The sequence below is a fragment of the Dendrobates tinctorius genome, unplaced genomic scaffold, assembly GCF_039654945.1.
Source record: "Dendrobates tinctorius isolate UK_male_01 unplaced genomic scaffold, ASM3965494v1 ptg000155l, whole genome shotgun sequence".
NCBI lineage: Eukaryota > Metazoa > Chordata > Amphibia > Anura > Dendrobatidae > Dendrobates > Dendrobates tinctorius.
In genome coordinates this window covers 9950520-9968795 of record NW_027361822.1, presented here as the reverse complement: position 1 = coordinate 9968795, position 18276 = coordinate 9950520, and the positions used below count along the sequence as shown (strand labels likewise).

The 18276-nt window shown below is 45.5% G+C and overlaps 1 protein-coding gene across 1 annotated transcript in view; it reads left to right on the top strand.

Annotated features, from left to right (window-relative positions):
* LOC141051174 (uncharacterized) overlaps positions 1–18276 on the top strand; it is an 84197-nt gene that overhangs the window by 27924 nt on the left and 37997 nt on the right. The window contains exons 5-7 of the mRNA XM_073548039.1: positions 15973–16042; positions 16126–16223; positions 17350–17440. Coding sequence (XP_073404140.1) covers positions 15973–16042; positions 16126–16223; positions 17350–17440 — 259 coding nt within the window. The remainder of the gene's footprint in view (positions 1–15972; positions 16043–16125; positions 16224–17349; positions 17441–18276) is intronic.

The window sequence follows — 18276 nt, the reverse complement described above, 5'->3', positions numbered from 1 at the left end:
TGTACACGTCTTACACACATGGCTCGGCTCCACACACCTTGTACACACGTGGCTCCGCTCCATACACGTCTTACACACATGGCTCTGCTACGTACACCTCGCACCTGAACGTGTGACCTGTTCCCTGATAAGTATAGGAGGATTTCTCCCTGAATGTGCAGTGTCATCTCCGCCATCACAGGCAGATTGTACTGGAATAAATCCATCTCTAGATATCGGAGCAGTTCTAGGTCCTTGGATTCTGGGGGAAATAAAAAAAAAAATCTCAAAATTTTCTTCCTGCAAAATTACTAAACAATAATGGGAAACAATTACAATTATGACATTTTTATTGCACTTTTAAAAATAAAAAACATCACAGTTCCGCAAATAACGGACAGGTTTAGTTTCCCTGTAATTGTAACGACCGCACAACACAGCGATCAGTAAATGGTGTGATTTTTTTTTTTTTTTTTTCCAATGAAGACATAAAAATGTCTTAAATCTGTAACTCCGGGGCCGTGTCCACAGGTAGTGTAAATGCTGTGTTGTTTTCTGCAGGTGTCCGCACCAATCTATTCAACAACAATATTTTCTGATTATTGCTTTTCCCCTTTATTTCATCCATTTTTGGTGAAAAATTGAAGCAGGGTTTTTAAAATTACTGAAATTATTTGATTCTGCAGTAAAAAATGCAACTATGATTTTTTTCAGGCTCCACGTAGAAGCCTATAGAAAAAACACCAAAACTGCCGGAGGACGGAGTATTCATGAAATCACATCCGCTTTGCTTGGACATTTATACGGTGCTGTAAATCCTGCCTCTCTTTTCTTATTTTTTTAAATTTTTTTATTAATAAAAACTCTGCTGTACTTAACTGGAAAAAATGAACTGGAGTATAAGTTGATATACATGCAAAATATAGGAGCCTGTTCACACAGGTCATTACACAGACAGAACTTGTGACTGAAACAAAATGAACATATTCACTGCTGTAAGTAAGTAAAAAGCAATAGTGCATAGAAATAGCACCGGACACTCAGTAAACATTGTTTTTGATAACACTGAGTGCAGGTAAGGGTACGGCCTCCCTTTCTTTGAGCAGGTCTTATATTTCTATACCTTCACATTTCCTGGGTATTCATGGTCGGCCCCTGTCCTGCCCGGGCCTTATTCACATTGACGTCACTTTGACACGTAGGTTTTAATACTAGAGGTTAGGACTGTTCAGACTGAGTACACCTTGACGCTGGTAGCTTTAATGCTTTTTTGATCAGTAACACTGGGTTTGCTATGTTCCCTACATTATTTCTAGGCACTATTGCTGTTACTTTTTTACTTGCTGCACGTTATATGTTCATATTTTTTTTTTTTTTTTTTTTTTTTTATTGTTTAACTGCTAAAGCAAAGTGTATGTGATTTGCGTTTAAAGACACTGCTGAACTGTGCAGCTTTGGTGCTTTTTCTTTTCTCTGTAGTCTTTATTGTAGAGTCTTTAGTAAAACCTTAAAAAAGTGGGAGTTTTTTGCAGAATAAAAACGCTACTTCAAACCTGCGCCAAAAATGCATCAAATAAGGGGGAAAGCAGATAAAAAATACAATAACCAAAGAAGATTGTTATTATGTAGTTTAGTGCGGACACCTGCAGAAAATGTTCAGTGAAAAAAAAAAAAAATCCACACTACTGTATATACGCAACGTGTGAACACGAACTTAGTGAAGAGACTCTATTCCTCAGGCATTTTACATGATGTTCTAAAATAGGTGTTGGTACTGAATTTATTTTACAGCATTTAACACCAACTTGTTGCTGTTCATGTCCTGTAGGGAAAAAGAGGAAAATGGCAGAAAAAACATCATGCTCAGAGTGAAGTTAAACAACCAACAATACAAAAGTAAAACACTGTATATTAAGACTTATTAATATCTACAGACAAATTTATCTTTTGTCCCCCCCCCCCCCTACTCCCCTATTATTCTCTTACTAGATGGTGGCCCGATTCTAACGCATCAGGTATTCTAGAATATGGCCAGTGGGAGACCGACGTTCAAAAGAGGGTCCAAGATGATCCACCACGACCGGCGATCTCACAGTGGGGGCCTGGTCGCTGCTGTGTGTCACACTGAGGCTAAGTACCCACGATGCAGAAATGCTGCGGAAATTTCCGCAACTCCCGCCGTGGGAAAAATGCATGCAAATTCGCATGCTGTTTCCCACGGAAAACATGTGTTTTTCACGCGATTTTCGCATGTGGAATTCAAGCGCATTTCAAGCGATTTGAAGCATCGCTTGGAATGTGATTGACAGGTTGGTCGGACTTGTCGCGCATAGTGTTTGACAATTGTGATCAACTTTTTACTATTGATGCTGCCTATGCAGCATCAATAGTAAAAGAATGTAAAAAATAATTAAACAAATTAAAAAAAAAAAGGTTATTCTCACCTACCGAAGGCCCCCGGTCTCTTCTCCACGCTCCTGGCATCTTCCGGTCCCAGTAATGCTTAGCGCGAAGGGCCGGAGATGACGTCTCTCTCGCGAGAGCGTGACTTTATCAGCGGTCTTTTGCGCAAAGCATTACTGGGACCGGAAGATGCCGGGCGCGTGGTGAGAGGAGGGAAAGAGTCTGGGGCTGTCGGAAGGAGAGTATATCACTATTTTTTCTCTTCGCCACAACAGCACTCACTGAGAGAGGGAATCCCTCAGTTTGGCTTCCTGTTCCTAGAAGGAATCCGCAGAGAAGAGGATGCCCGGCCTGGTAGGCGCCCGCGAGTATGAGCAGCGCGGGCCCCAGAGCTGGAAGTAGCGTCGGGCGGATCAAAGGATGGACTCCCCCCTCAGCTGGTAATGCGGGTGAGGACGTGGCGAGATGTGCCTGGCTCACTTTTTTGATGCGTGGAGAGCTGGCTTCAGGATTCTCCCTTTTAAGGGATGCATGCATTACAGAGCGCGGCACAGCGTCGGGGTGGCTGTGGATGGTCCCCTCCCCCCACCGAGCATTGCGAGGCCAGGGAAGGATGGAGTCCCAGAGCTTGCGCGGACTCAGTAAGTGCCAGGAGCGCTTAGGGGGAGAATTACATACCTGATGGTGTCAGCGTATGTCTCTCCGGCAATGCAGGGACAGCTGTCATTAGGCGACCGATGGAGGAGGAAGCCGGCGCTCCTGTACTAGGACAGGGTGACCCAGAAGTGCAGAGACGGCTTACGGGGCACTGAGGCAGAAGACCGCGGTATCGCCGGGCAGCAACCGCGCATGTGCACGGAAAAAAGGGGGGGGGGAAATAAAAGAGGAAGTAGGCGAAACCAGGAAGCTGCATAAAAGCACCGGCCAGAAGCGCATTGGTGCGCAGCTATGTCGTCTACAAACAACCCGGTTTCGCTCCAGTTAGGACAGCCAGGGGAATCCCCACATGGCGGTACCAGAAGAAGTGGTAGCACAAGAAGGAGTGATAACACCAGAAGGAGTGGAAGCTCCAGGAGAAATACTAGTGGATGCTCCAGGCAGAGCGAGCCCATGGATAAGAAACCGTCTCACGCCTCGTCTCAGCCTGAGTCTTGAACCCCGCAGCTGGTACTATGCTGCGAAATTCACAGGTGAGTGCTTTTTGGTCAAACTCTTAGCTGATGGTGCCCTCTTTATCTTGTTTCATACCCCTAAGGCCAAAAGAACGGAGAAAGCTAAAAACAGGGAATGTGCCTTTTATGTTCCCAACCTCTCCCAGATGGTCACCCTAAAAGGTTGTGCCAGACCTGTACCGAGCAGACCCTACAGGAGGAATCCTCGGGGTAAAAGGAGGCTATCCGTACAATAATTAGGGAAGAACTGCGAGCCTTAGGCGGTTCCAGTAGTCTGGGGGGACAGTCCTCCGCCAGAGGAATAACTTTACCGGCGTCTAGATCACCTTCAGAGACTGGGGAACTGGACTCAGATTGATCCCAGGAATACCTATCCTCAGACGAGGAAGAGCAGGCTTGCTTTTCCATGGACAGTGTTAACAATTTGGTAAAGTCGGTTCAGAATACCATAGGGTTATCTGACACTAAAGATCCTAAAACCCCGCAGAAAAAGGTCCGGGCCTTCCCAGTAGTTCCAGCAATTATGGAGCTGGTGAAAAGGAAGTGGGAGAACAGGGGCGGAGAACCTTTCTCCCCTTAACATCCAAACAAAAATACCCGTTTGATGACGAATTAGCGTCTTGGTCGAGAGCCCCCAAGGTGGATACGGCAGTGGCCTCCACTTGTCGCCGATCTTCCCTACCAGTGGAAGACTCAGGGACATTGTCAGATCCCTTAGATCGCAAGGCAGATACCTTCCTCAAGCGATCTTGGGAGGCATGCACGGCAGCTTTCAAACTGGCGATATCAGCCACATGCACGGCGAGGTCCATGATAATATGGTTGAATGAGTTGGAGGAAAAGATTAAAGGCAGAGCATCTAGAGACAAGCTCCTCTCCTCTATTCCCCTGATTAGGGGTGCAGCGGCCTTTGTATCTGACGCCTCAGCTGACTCCCTCCCACTTTCTGCCAAAGGGGCAGGATTAGCCAAAGCAGGCCGGCGGGCCTTATGGTTAAAGGGGTGGAGAGGCGACACGCAGACAAAAACCAAACTCTGCGCTATACCCTGTCAGGGTAAGTACCTGTTTGGCACAGAGCTAGACGAGATCCTGACAAAAGCGGGTGAGAGGAAAAAGAGTTTCCCTAACCCGTACGTTCCCTTCAACAGGAGAGCCTTCAGGAAGCTTCCATTTGGTAGGAAGAAAGATTTCAAATCCCAAGACCGCTGGGGCAATAAGGATCCCAAGCAGAGAGGCTGCCTATTTGGGAAACGTCCCTTCAAATCTGGGGACAGATTCCGGTAGCACTAATTCACCTGTAGGTGGCAGGCTAATAAAGTTCAGCCACCAATGGGGAAAAATTACATCTAACCCCTGGGCCATTAATATTGTTACATCGGGCCTAAGACTAGAATTTGTTCGGTACCCTCCAGACTCCTTCGTATTGACTTCTCTGAAGTCTCCAACACTGCAGGAAGCATTGGAAATGGAGATTACAGCGCTCCTGTCTAAGTGCGTTATGGTAGATGTTCCAAGACATGAACGGGGAATGGGGTTTTATTCTCCCCTGTTTCTAGTCCTTAAGCCAGATGGTTCATTTAGGACAATTTAAAAAAGCTTAATACGTTTTTGAGGCTGCGTGCCTTTAAAATGGAGTCAATATGTTCGGCAATAAAACTCTTGTTCCCTAGGTGCTATATGGCAGTTCTGGACCTAAAGGATGCCTATTACCATCTCCCTATATACAGAGAGCACCAGAAATTCCTACCCTTAATGTATAAGTTTACACATGGTTTTTCTCTGGTGGTGGAGAATGTAATTAGGGATTAATATGTAGATTGGTATAGCAGTCTGGTTAGAAGGGCGGATATGACATTTCCAGTTTACGGCGATGCCGTTCGGATTATCCATGGTGCCCCGCATATTTACCAAACTAATGCTAGAGGTGATGTCACATTTAAGGCTGATGGACACCTTAATAGTCCCGTACTTGGACGACCTGCTTATAGTAGGAAATTCTGTTTCTCATTGCAAGGGCAGGATAGCTGATATTGTCTCATCCCTGCAGACACTAGGCTGGCTAATCAACTGGGGAAAGTCCAGACTGCAACCGGTAACCTGTCAGACGTTCCTGGGCCTGCAAATAGACTCTGTAAGTCAAAAATGTTTTCTACCAGAAACAATAGCACGGGTCAAAGTTAACAAAATATGGAGGGCAAGTAAAAAACCCACGATGTCCTTAAGAGAAAGTATGTCCTTGTTGGGGTCCCTAATATCATGCATTCCGGCATTATAGTGGGCCCAATTCCATTCCAGAAAATTGCAAGGGGCCATTTTGCAAGAAGCAGATTAGCTGCAAGGGTGGTTGGAAGGGAGAATGTCCCTATCGGGAGGGGTTCCATGGTGGATTGTCCCCTCTAAAATAGTCACCACGGACGCTAGCCCCTCGGGGAGGGGAGCCCACCTAGAGGAGGATATGGTGCAGGGTCAATGGTCCAAGCTTGAAGCAGGGAGTTCATCTAATATGAAGGAACAAATATCGATATATTATGCTATGTCTAAATTTCTCCCGCAGCTAAGAGGAACCCACATGAGAATCCAATCGGACAATACCACCGCAGTAGCGTACGTAAACCGGCAAGGAGGCACTCGATCAGGACCGCTCATGTCTATCGTGGAAAGAATCTTAGAGTTGGCCGAATCACATCTCCACTCCCTGTCTGCGCTCCACATCAGAGGAGTGGACAATTCCAAGGTGGACTTTCTCAGCCGCCAGACTTTACATCAAGGGGAGTGGGTCCTCAGCCGGCACATCTTCGAGATGATAGCGGAAAGATGGGGCTAACCAGAAATAAATCTGTTCGCGACAAGGGCAAACAGGCATGTAGAAAGGTTCGCTTCTCTCTACAAAGTGGACAATCCAGACGTGCTCAATGCCCTCCAAGCACCCTGGACATTCTGGCCTTCCCTCCAATGGTATTGTTACCAATGGTGGTCAGAAAAATAAGAGAAGGGGCGAAGGTCATCTTGATAGCCCCGTTTTGACCCAAGAGGCCGTGGTTCTCATGGCTGAGGGCCATGTCAATAACGGACCCATGGATTCTACCACTACATCGGGATCTTCTCTAACAGGGACCCTGTTACCATCCCCGGGTCAAAGCCCTACGACTAGCGGCATGGAATTTTGAGAGGGGGTTATTGAAATTAAGAGGGTTCTCAAATAGTCTGACACCCTTCTACAGAGCAGAAAGGAATCCATAATGAGAATTTACGCTAAAGTATTGAAAACTTTTAGCCTTTCACCCAACAAGACTTTCCAGCGAAGTACCTAATACAGCCATTCTAGAATTCCTGCAGAGTTGAGACTCTCAGTTAACACTCTAAAGGTCCATGTATCGATTCTAGGAGCCTTATATAACCACAGCGTGGCAGGTAATAAATGGGTGGCCCGGTTTATTTCGGCTTGTCAGCGAGCGAATCCAGTTCACATTCCCCAGCTACCAACATGGAACCTTATCTTGGTCTTAGATGCCTTCACACAGGCCCCGTTCGAGCCCATACACTCTGCATCAATAAAATGCATTTCATTGAAAACCACTCTACTGGTAGCTTTAGTCTCAGCAAGAAGATTAAGTGATCTCCAAGCTCTGTCGGTAGATCCGCACCCCCCCATTCCTGTCAGTAACCCAAGACAGACTAGTGTTAAAAATGGACCCGCCGTATCTTCCCAAATGAGCTACTAAGTTTCATAGATCCCAGGAGATCTGCCTATCCTCCTTCTATGAGAGCCCGGCAACACCAGAGGAGGTTAAAAATCGCACCTTGGACGTAAAGAGAGCAATGCTAGCCTACCTAGATAGGACCAGTCCCTGGAGGCAGAGCAGGTCTCTTTTTGTCTCCTTCCAGGGTAACAAGAAGGGGTCGAGAGTTACGAGAGGCACGCTGTCCAGATGGATTAGAGATGCGATCACGATGGCATATTCGGCAAAAGGAGAGGACCCTCCACACGGTATAAAGGCGCATTCTACTTGAGCCATATCATCCTCCTGGTCCGAGAGGGCAAATGTCCCAATTGAGCTAATATGTAAGGCTGCAACCTGGTCATCTCCATCTACCTTTTATAGTCACTATAGACTAGATTTATTCTCTTCCGAGGATTTGGCCTTTGGTAGATCTGTCCTTAACACGGTGTGCCCTCCCAGGAGATTATCTCTGAAAATCTCTCAGTGGGTGCTGTCGTGGCTAAGAGAAAAAAATGGATTACTTATCGGTAATAATACTCTTTTGTAGAGTCCACGACAGCACCCGCTCACTCCCCCCCCCCCCCCCTTAATGTATAAGTTTACACGTGGTTTTTCTCTGGTGGTGGAGAATGTAATTAGGGATTAATATGTAGATTGGTATAGCAAACGTCTAAATATGTTTAGATGTGAATGGCTTGTCTAGCAAGTTGAATAAAACATGTATGGCGGTTCCTCCTTTGTTCTCTGTAATCCAAACTGAGGGAGCGAGGGGGATCACCTCATTTATCTCTCTGTAGGTTTCCTGTTCCTAGGGGCGGATCCCCTCTCTCAGTGGGTGCTGTCGTGGACTCTACAAAAGAGTATTACCGGTAAGTAATCCATTTTTTTTTTTTTTTTTTATTTTAATTCTATTTTTTACAGGTTTAAGGTACCCAGGGCCTGGAGGAGAGTCTGTGCCGGTCAACTCCCGGCTGCGTCGCCGCTGTCCTCCATGCAGCAGGAGATGACCCGTGGCAACCGTCGGGAGATCAGCGGCAAGCGCCGCAGATCTCCCGATGATGGCATGCGGCGTTCGAATGCCACTCCAATTCGCAGCTGGACTGCGTCTGTCGCTGATTGGTCATGCCCGGCTGGGCGCGACCAATCGGCGACGCGGGATTTCCGTTACAGACAGAATTAGATGATTATATAGTAGATTCTTGAGCTTTATCACAATAATAGACTGCAACACAGGGAAGATGAGAAACATTCATACAGGTGAGTGGTGGTGGTGATGTAGTCCATGAACGACTGTGGGTAAAAGTGTATAGAAAAGCTGAGCAGATAATGAAGGTGTCGTCCTCATCTGATCGTAGTTAATCCCTGATGAGTCGGACGTGTTGGAAGATGAATTTATGAAAAGCGTATTCTGCTGCAGACTCTGAGGAAGAAACTACTGGTTTTAAAATGTTTTATTAGTAGATAGATGTGAAGGGAAAAAACAGAAAATTAATTAAAAAAAGTAATATTGTGAAGATTCCAAAAACTCTCATTACAATGCTACTTGGCTCCCATTCCAGTCTCCAGATGAACATGTGATCCCGCAGAAAATCAGTGGCTGAAGCAGTGACCAACAGCCAGTGATTGGAAGGTGGTGTCTATGTAAGCTATTTCCATTCATGTTCAAGATCATACGAGAAAATAGAACACAACATCTTAAAGTTTTACCTCACAGTGGCATTTGTAAAGGGGGCTGGTGAAATATTTCCAAAGAGACAGCATCAGAGGGGTGCAGTTAGGTTGCCTAATGTGGTGGTTCTAGGTGCCTCTAAGGCACATCTAATAGATGTATCTTTTCTGGGTGGCTGTGGGCTGCTATTTTTAGGTTGGTGGGGTCAATATCAATACTCCTTACCAGCCTGAGAATACCAGCCCCCAGCTGTCAGATTTAGCAAGGCTTGTAAAAAAAATGAGGGGGACTCAACGCTGTTTTTTAAATTATAACCTTAATTAATTTTAAAAAACCCAGCGTGGGGACACCTCTTTTCTAAATAATCAACCTTGCTGACAGCTGAGGGTTGCAGCCTCCAGTTGTGAGTTTTGCCTGGCTGGTTAATACATGATGGGTTTTTTTAAAATTTATTTATAGCGCAGGCGTTGAGTGATGAATACTCCCACCAGCCTCTCCTGCTGTCACTGTTATTAGAGGCAGCAGGTGTAGGCTGATGGGAGTAATAGTCCCATCAGCCACCATTTGCTGTCATTGTTGTCACTTGAATACGACTCTCATCATTCTCCCTGCTCGCGTTGATCTCCTGCAGAGCAAGAGAGAATGATGAGAGCGATCTTCAGCACCTGGCACCGGGTAATGGCTTACTGTTCCGCTTCTTCCCTGGCACCCGTCCGTGTAGTATTGAGCAGAACATGATAACCACATGTAATCTGCAACTGTGCCACAAGTATTACACACATGGACAATGACATCTCTGGTACCGTTTTTTACGTTTCCGGAAATATCAGGACGTGTGAAACTGGCCCAAAGCAGTGTCAGAGACTAGATGTTCTCTTTCTGTTAGAATTGATTGGCCTAGGTGCCAAAAAAACTTGACGAAGACTAGGGCTACTCGGATGTCACTTGAGTATCTAGGTGCTCTGATGTGCTCAGCACTTGAAGAATATTGGCTGGTGCTCGGATTTGAAACTCGAATCCCAACCTGTATGTTTGGTGCCTGTTACACAGCCAATATGCATGTGGGGATTTTCAGCCAATCACAGCTCAAGGACAGTTCTGATTGGAGAGAGAGCAAATATCCTGGCCTGTGAGTGAACAGTTCAACTAATCAGAGTCCTCTAGTCTTGATACTGGTACCGATGCGGAACCATCATGCTAACAGTCCTTCTATGGGCTAATCTTGTGTTTTTGCTGTATCAGATACATTCTGAGTTTAGCCTAGAGAGGGCAGTTGCAGCAGCACTTAGAGGGGCAGAATACAGCGTCTAGGCAGGTTGCAGGGGTTTGCAATGTGTTGCTAAGAGTATAGCTGCTGCACGTCACCACGTTATTTTTTTTTTTCTATTTTGGTGGGTGTTACGGGGTGAAAAAATTGATTGTCATCCATGAAGTATTACATGCTTTCTGTTTAATTTCGGTGGTCTATAGCACTCCCCCCAAAAAAGTTCTAAAACTTTTCTGGATTGAATTAGTAATCCATATTGTGTTATGTGCTTAGTTGGTGACAAGATGCCAAAGATGGCAGAATCTCGCTAAACTCCCTAGGGAGCAACCAGAGGAATATCTGAGCCAGACCAAGTCGGCGTGACAGTGGAGGTGGCAAGAGCCTGTGATCCAGAACCCTCCACTTTCCTAGAACCCCCAAGGCCCGAACCCAGGCTGCAACCTTCACATCTGGGGTTCTTGCGGACTGTAGAAGAGAGACAGCATTTAGTGAGCAGACTGTGAAGCCTCTGCTGGTCGAAAGAGAGGAGTTGATCCAGGACCAGGGCTGAAGATACTAGTGGGCCAGCTAGTCGCAAGGTACTGAGAGTTGGCATTCCGTGGGTTGGTCATTATGTATGCCTGGTAGCTGAAATGTGGGTCCATAGAAGAATTTGGGACCCATTATCATATATTTTTCAACCAGCATGCCCTAGAGACTGAACACTTACCTAGAAGGCTTCAAGAGCTGACAGATGAATCCAGTGTCACGCTCCTCAAAATGGAGGGGCAACATCGCTGGTATGCGGTCAATGTGATTCAAGAATGAATGGAGCAAGATGAACCTTTTTGTGAAATGAACGGGCCTGTGAGAGGCTCCTTGATGTGGCTTGAGATGGAGCTACCACCCCCAAGAGATTGGACTGTCCTTGGAGTTCCCTACCTTCTATGTGGGAGCAGGGGATGGGGTTGGTGACACAGGTAATAAAAAAAGCTCCAAATTTTCTCCTACATTCAATTAGTCATCCATAGTTTAACACCTTTCCGACATCGGGGGTAATAGTACGCCGATGTCGGACACCGCCCCTTTGATGTGGGCTCCAGCAGTGAGCCCACATCTTTCCCGGCACGTGTAAGCTGTTTTGAGCTATTGAAGCATGCCAAAAGTAAAAAAAAAAAAAAAAAATTTAAAACTATAAAATAAAAGCTCAAATCACCCCCTTTTTGCCCCATTTATAATAAAACAATAAAAAAAATCAACACGCACATATTTGGTGTAGCCATATTCCGAATTGCCCAATCTATCAATTAAAAAAAAAAAGGATTAACCTTATCGCTAAACAGTGTAACGAGGGGAAAAAAGTCAATGCTAGAATAACGTTTTTTCGACAAATGCAATAATGGGTGATCAAAAGATTGCATCTGCACCAAAATAGTATCTTTAAAAACATCAGCTCGGCGCACAAAAAATAAGTCCGCACTCAACCAGAGATAACAGATGCTACGGGTATCGGAAAATAGTGCAATTTTTTTTTAACAAAGTTCGGAATTTTTTCTCCCCACTTGGATAAAAAAAGAACCTAGACATGTTTGCTGTCTATGAACTTGTAATGACCTGGAGAATCAGAATGGCTGGTTAGTTTTGGCATTTAGTGAACCTAGTAAAGCAAAACAAAACTGTGGGATTGCACTTTTTTTTGCAATTTTACCGCACTTGGATTTTTTCCTGCTTTCCAGTACACGCTATGTTAAAACCAATGATGTAGTTCAAAAGTACAACTCATCCTGAAAAGAACAAGCCCTCTTATGGCCGTATTGATGGAAAACTAAAAAAGTTATGTCTCTGGGAAGAAAAAAATGAAAACGCAAAACTGAAAATACCTCCGTTCATGAAGGTGTTAAAGTATTTTGTGTAAAATTACAGTGGTTTAACATTTTTTAAAACTGCCTGGCCTAGTGCAGTTCAAAACAAAAATTGTCCTGCTAAAGGTGTACAAACTTGGTCCCTCGGTACTCTGTCCTTAGTGACATTATTTATCCTTTTTTTTTTTTTTGCCCGCCTTGTACCAGCACATGTCCAGTTACATCACCCGTGCCCTTACCAATAAGATTACTGGGATTGTCCCCTTAGAACTGATATATGGACAAGCGCTTGTAGACAGGGATGCTACATTTCCCTGACTGTGTAAGGGGGTGAAGTGCAGCAAGAGCCAGGGGAGGGCTGCCTTCTCTGCTCCATGGCTGGAACCATAGAGCAGGGCAGCAGGTTCCCTGGGGGACAGAGAAGGGGCTGAGCACAGGAAGCCAGGAGAGGAGAGAGTGGGAAAACAGAGCGGGAAAACAGCACTGGCTTTCCTCAGAGCAGCCTGGGCAGGAGATGGAGGAGGACGCTGACGCAGACTGGGGGAGAGACAGAGCTCCCGGTCACAGAGCAAAGACCGGGGTACCGTGCACAGAGACTGCAGACCGTGAGTTCGTGAGACTGTGTACTGCGGAGACAGCAAAGGTGCGCCCTGACCCCTGTGGACAGACTGAGACCCGCAGAGAAGCGGAGGCCTGTATAGAGACTGAGGCCGGAGCAGAGACTGTAGCCCGTGACTACGTAAAGCTGGAGTCTGCAGTGACAGATGAGGTGTGTGTGTGTGTCCTGACCCCCATGTGAAGTCTGTGTCCAGTGCAAAGGCAGCAGCTAGTAACAAGACAGAAGCACGTGCAGAGGCAGTGATCCATGCTGAGAGATCTATCAGGGGACGGAGTGTTGTTTCCCTTGGAAGAGACTGTGTGCAGTGATAAGATGTCTTCCCCGCAAAGAGACTGCGCCCAGTGACAGGGATGTGATCTGCTTAGAGAGACTATACCATGTACAAAGTTCCGGTGACCCTTGTGTTAGTGCAGAGCCCCTGATTCCGGTGGGAAGGCACCTCTGTGGAGCTGGGAAGGACTTGGAGCATAGGGGATATCGTTTGTCTCATGCCCCTCTGGTTCCCGCAGTAACGCCACATATTTCGGCTGGACATTGTTCAAGGCACAGGATACGAGTACTTCAGACTACAAGTGCTGCTGGTGATTCAGTGCCAACGTTGGAGAAGAGTGACCCCCCTTCAATGAAGACCCCTGCAGACTGATAAGTTCCCCATAGGACAATTACCTTTATTACTGCTTAATATTGTTCATTTGGTTGCTTGCTTAATTTGTTCTCATATTATCAATACTGCACCGTTATTTTTCCTGTATTATTCCCTCTAAATAAACCTCCCCTTTAACTGTTGGTCTGTCTGTTCCGTGGTGACCTAATCATCCCTGCACTTTATTACAAGACCTACCCATCCCAGCTTCATCTCAACTGCTCAGTGCAGATTGGGTAATAATGAGGAGGTGGAGACTGAAGAAGTGGAGGAGGAACAGGAGCTGGCTGATCATTCAAGAGAGGCTAGTGGGTCACCTTCCCAGGGCTGTGGGGTATTCTTTAAATAAAAAACAAAAGCAAAATAAAAAAAAGCATACAAACAGTGTCAGCTAATTCTTACTTCACCTCTTACACCTACACTGCCATATCTACCTACTCCTCCACTTGAGCCTGGTAAAAGATTATTTTATTTTTCTGTTATTTTAAGTCCTTTCTCTATCTCCGTTTGTTTGCAGGGCAATTTTCCTTCTTTTGCCCCCATTTTGCTTTCTTTTGCAGCACCCTATCCCTTACCACATCCATTTTGCAGCACAAAATTTCAGGCCCCGTTGGCTCTGTGGGTATATTTTTTATCCGAATCTGTGGGATTATTCTGCCCCATGGTCGGGGTGTCACAATTCAAAGACTCCTAAAGTCATTTAAAACACTGGAACCCTTCCTTTTTGGTAAGGCTCTTGGAAACAAGTATGCAGTCCATAAAACTCAGTCCTTGTTTTGTGCACCTGCAGTCCAGCAGAAAAAAAGCAAAAATAAAGATTGAACGTTTTAAGCTGTAGCAGGATCCCTTAGCCTTGAGGGTATTGCTTTTAAAACCTTGTAGCATCCAACTTCTGGATTTGATCTTGAGACCCGCCTGGTCTCCAGCCATTTTCAAGACAAAAGGGGAATGATGTAACTCCACCCTTCCCCTCAACTACAATGATGGCTTCACTTAAGAACTCTGGAGCCTTCTATGTGTTTTCAGTCTTCTCCAGACTCCTCCCAATTCTCCATCCTTACTCTAATGGGTAACCTAACTTTTTCAACTTTTTCATACCTGTGCAGGCAGGGTTATCTGGGATTGATTTACACAAACAAAGGATACAGCTCCCTGAACTAATTTCATGATGTTATTTGAAGTCTGAGGTTTTCTGCTCTGGTGGACTGGTCTGGTTTTGGGTCTGGGTAGTTACAGATTCCAGCTGACTTCATGCATGGGGTTGTAGCCCAGGGCTGTACTGCTGTCTCTTCTCCTCCACCCATTGGATGATTTCACGGAAGTGTCAGTCTCTTCAAGTCATCTCCTTTTCCTGTTTTTTTTTTTTTTTTTTTTTTTTTTTTTTTTTTTCTCCATTTCTCCTTATTTCTTGCTATTCACAGGCAATCACACTTTCACAGTGATGATGGACACAGACATCGTTTTTACACTACAGATCATTTCAAAGTGTTTCATCCCGAAGAGTAACTCTGTTTCTTTGGAACCTCGACATAAGGGAGCTCCTGCTCAAGCTTGCTGTTCCCGCTACCTGGCTATCCTGGATCCGCCTTCTAGACAAGACTATGTGTTTCACCAGATTCCCTCTTCATCATGGCCCCAGTTCCAACAAACAAGAGAATAGAAAAGGAATAATATTCCATTTTCCCTAGATGGAGTATTCAGGCATGGTTCCCTGCTTTGACTAATAATTTTTTTCAAGTTTAACACTTTGGGCCCCTGGGACCCTTAGACAACAGCTTTGAGGTGGCATCCCAAGGCAAAGGATCTGGGACAGCTGGGAGAAAACCTTACGGTGGGCCGCCAGCTCGATCTAAAATCATACTACCAACCTTTCATTGGCAGCTGCTGTAATATAAGCTACTGGAGCATCAATTTTAGATCTGTGGGGAAAATGTGAAAACATGCTCTGTGGTGAAATTTTCAATAAGCTTCTATAAGGGTACTGTGCCCCATGGATGGGGGTTGAAAATTTTTAACTGGACTGGCGATAGCCTCAGCCTCCGTGGGGGCACTGATAACAATATATTATTTTTTTTCCTATTTTACCATGATTGCTTTGGTGACAGTACCCCTTTAAGTAATTTCTCTATCCACATGTTTTTGCAAGGAAATTTTTCTGCTATTACACACATTTGGCTTCCTTTTGCAGGCCCCTAGGCCTTACTTCCACCATTTTGCCATTTAACAGCACTGAAGTTTGGATCCATTGTGTTTTATATGGGTCCGGAGTAAACTTTGAGTCCCGAACCGGACTTTAAAAATAAACTGGCTGAACCCGATCATCCACAGGTCCACTCATCCCTAATTCTGATATCTCATCAAAGGATTCCTCTTAGGTTTTGTATGATTTTTTTTTTTTTTTTTTCATTCAGGTGCCTAAAATAGCTGATCATTTCATTGGAGATTTTCTATATAAGAGAATGTTCTTGTTTGACCCATCAAGGATGGATAGGGACAGGGACAAGATGGTGGAGAGGATATTACACGTCTCCACACCATCCTCTTCTGGCTTATTGGAGAGGTGAGCGACATTGATGATGTCACATTACATAATTCTTCTTCTTATTGTGTGTCAGGTTCCTATAAGGTGTTAAGATGTCACCATCTATTTCTGGGAGTATTTAGAAGGACACAAAGATCTGTACAAGGGCGCCGTGATGGACGTTCCCCAGCCTCTCACATCACCAGGTAATAGACAGGACTAAATACACACAACCTATAATTATCTGTATCCAAAGAATGAATTCAGTCCCTGTATGTGTTTCATCCAGGTCTATACAGTGAGAGGACAACACCAGAGAGATGTCCCCATCCTCTTTTTCCACAGGACTGTAAACAAGAAAATCCCAATGTTCCTCAGGATCATCAGGTAGATGGAGAGAAGGTGTCATGTGATCTCCCCTATGATGTGTAGACGGCTGTGAAGGTCTTTTTCTCAGTCTTGTTTTATTCACCAGTATTACCGTATTTTTCGCTTTATAAGACGCAACCCCAAATTTTGAGGAGAAAAATAAGAAAAAAATATTTTAATAAAATGGTGGTGCTTCTTATAATCCATGTGACTTATTGCTTACCGGGGGTGGTGGCTGTGGTGAAGCGGGGTCCCAGGGTCGCTGCTGGAGGAGGCAGGAGTGAGGTGATGCCGCAGGAAGGGGTGAGATGGTGCTCCGATGTGCTGCTGCCGGGGGGGTCTTGTGCTGCTGCCGGGGGGGTCTTGTGCTGCTGCCGGGGGGGTCTTGTGCTGCTGCTGGGTGTCTCTGGGTGCCAGGCAATGCTCGCTGGTGCTGTGGGTGTCTTCGGTGCCCAGCCCGGAGCTCTGCCGACATTTACCTTGTGTAGGCCGCAGGGGTGTCTGGGTGTCCGGCAGTGCTGTGGGTGTCTCTGGGTGCGCAGCTGTGTCTCTGGTGCCCAGCCCGGGGCTCTGCTGACATTTTGCAATAGGCCAGAGCCCCGGGGCTCTCTATGCTTCCTCTGTGTGATCGGCAAAATGGCGGCTGCCGCATGCGCTGATGGTGATCTCGGGACTGAGATCTCGTGAGATGAGATTTCAGCACTGAGATCTCATCTCTCGAGATCTCAGTCCCGAGATCACCATCAGCACATGCGCCGCCCCCGACAGCGGCCGCCCTATTGCCGATCACACAGAGGAAACATAGAGAGCCCCGGGGCTCTGGCCTGTCGCAAAATATCGGCAGAGCCCCGGGCTGGGCACAGGAGACACGGTTGCGCACCCGGAGACGCGGCTGGGCACCCGGAGACACCCACAGCACCGCCGGACACCCCTGCAGCCTACACCCGGTAAGGCATGCATGCTTTGTAAGACGCACCCCCATTTTCCCCCCCAAGTTTGGGGGAAAAAAAGTGCGTCTTACAAAGCGAAAAATACGGTATATATTTTATACTTGTGTAATGAGAACGGTGGAGATGGCAGGATTAGAGCTGATCATAGATGTGACTTCTCCATCTGTCTGTGACTTTTACAATATTTGTTTCAGGGTAAAGATCTGCCCCATATTAATACTACAGAGACATATGTAAGGCGTGATGAGCACTGTAAAGAGGAGATTCCTCCTGATAACCGCACAGGTGAGTAGTAATCACTAAATGCAGAGAAGTCACAAATTCTTTTGAGTCACTGGATGCTACAATTGTGTGTTGATTTTATTAGTGTGTGAGACAGATTTTTGAAAACAGTTTTTATGCATTTTTGTTGGTAAAATTGAAAAGCCATCCTCTTACAATGCTGAAAAATTAAATCCATAGTTGATCAACACATGTGGTTTTTGTGATCATGGGCCCCAGTAGACACTTTAGTTTTATTTTGCTTTTCGGCAAATATATTACCAATACTTTGCTCTGCCGTGTTAAAACTTAGCATTTGTTTAGATTTGTTAAATTAAAAAAACATTAGATCACATACACAAAACCACTATAATTAAAAGTAATGGCAGTGAGCAAAGCTAATAATAAATAACTGCAGCAGAGACATGTCGGTCAACGCTTTGTTCAGTGGCCAGTGACGTGTCATTCCACCCAAAGGAGGAAATGTAGATATTGGCAGGGTAGCTGGCAACATAGAAAGGAAAGCTTTATGGGTTCAATAAGGTACCGTATATACTCGTATAAGCCGACCGCCCCCCCCCCCCCTAATTTTGCCACAAAAAACTGGGAAAACTTATTGACTCGCGTATAAGCCTAGGGTGGAAAATGCAGCAGCTACTGGTAAATTTCAAAAATAAAAATAGATACCAATAAAAGTAAAATTAATTGAGACATCAGTAGGTTAAATGTTTTTGAATATCCATATTGAATCAGGAGCCCCATATAATGCTCCATACAGTTCATGATGGGCCCCATAAGATGCTCCATACAAAATACACCCATATAATGCTGCAGAAAGGTTAATAATGCCCCCATAAGAT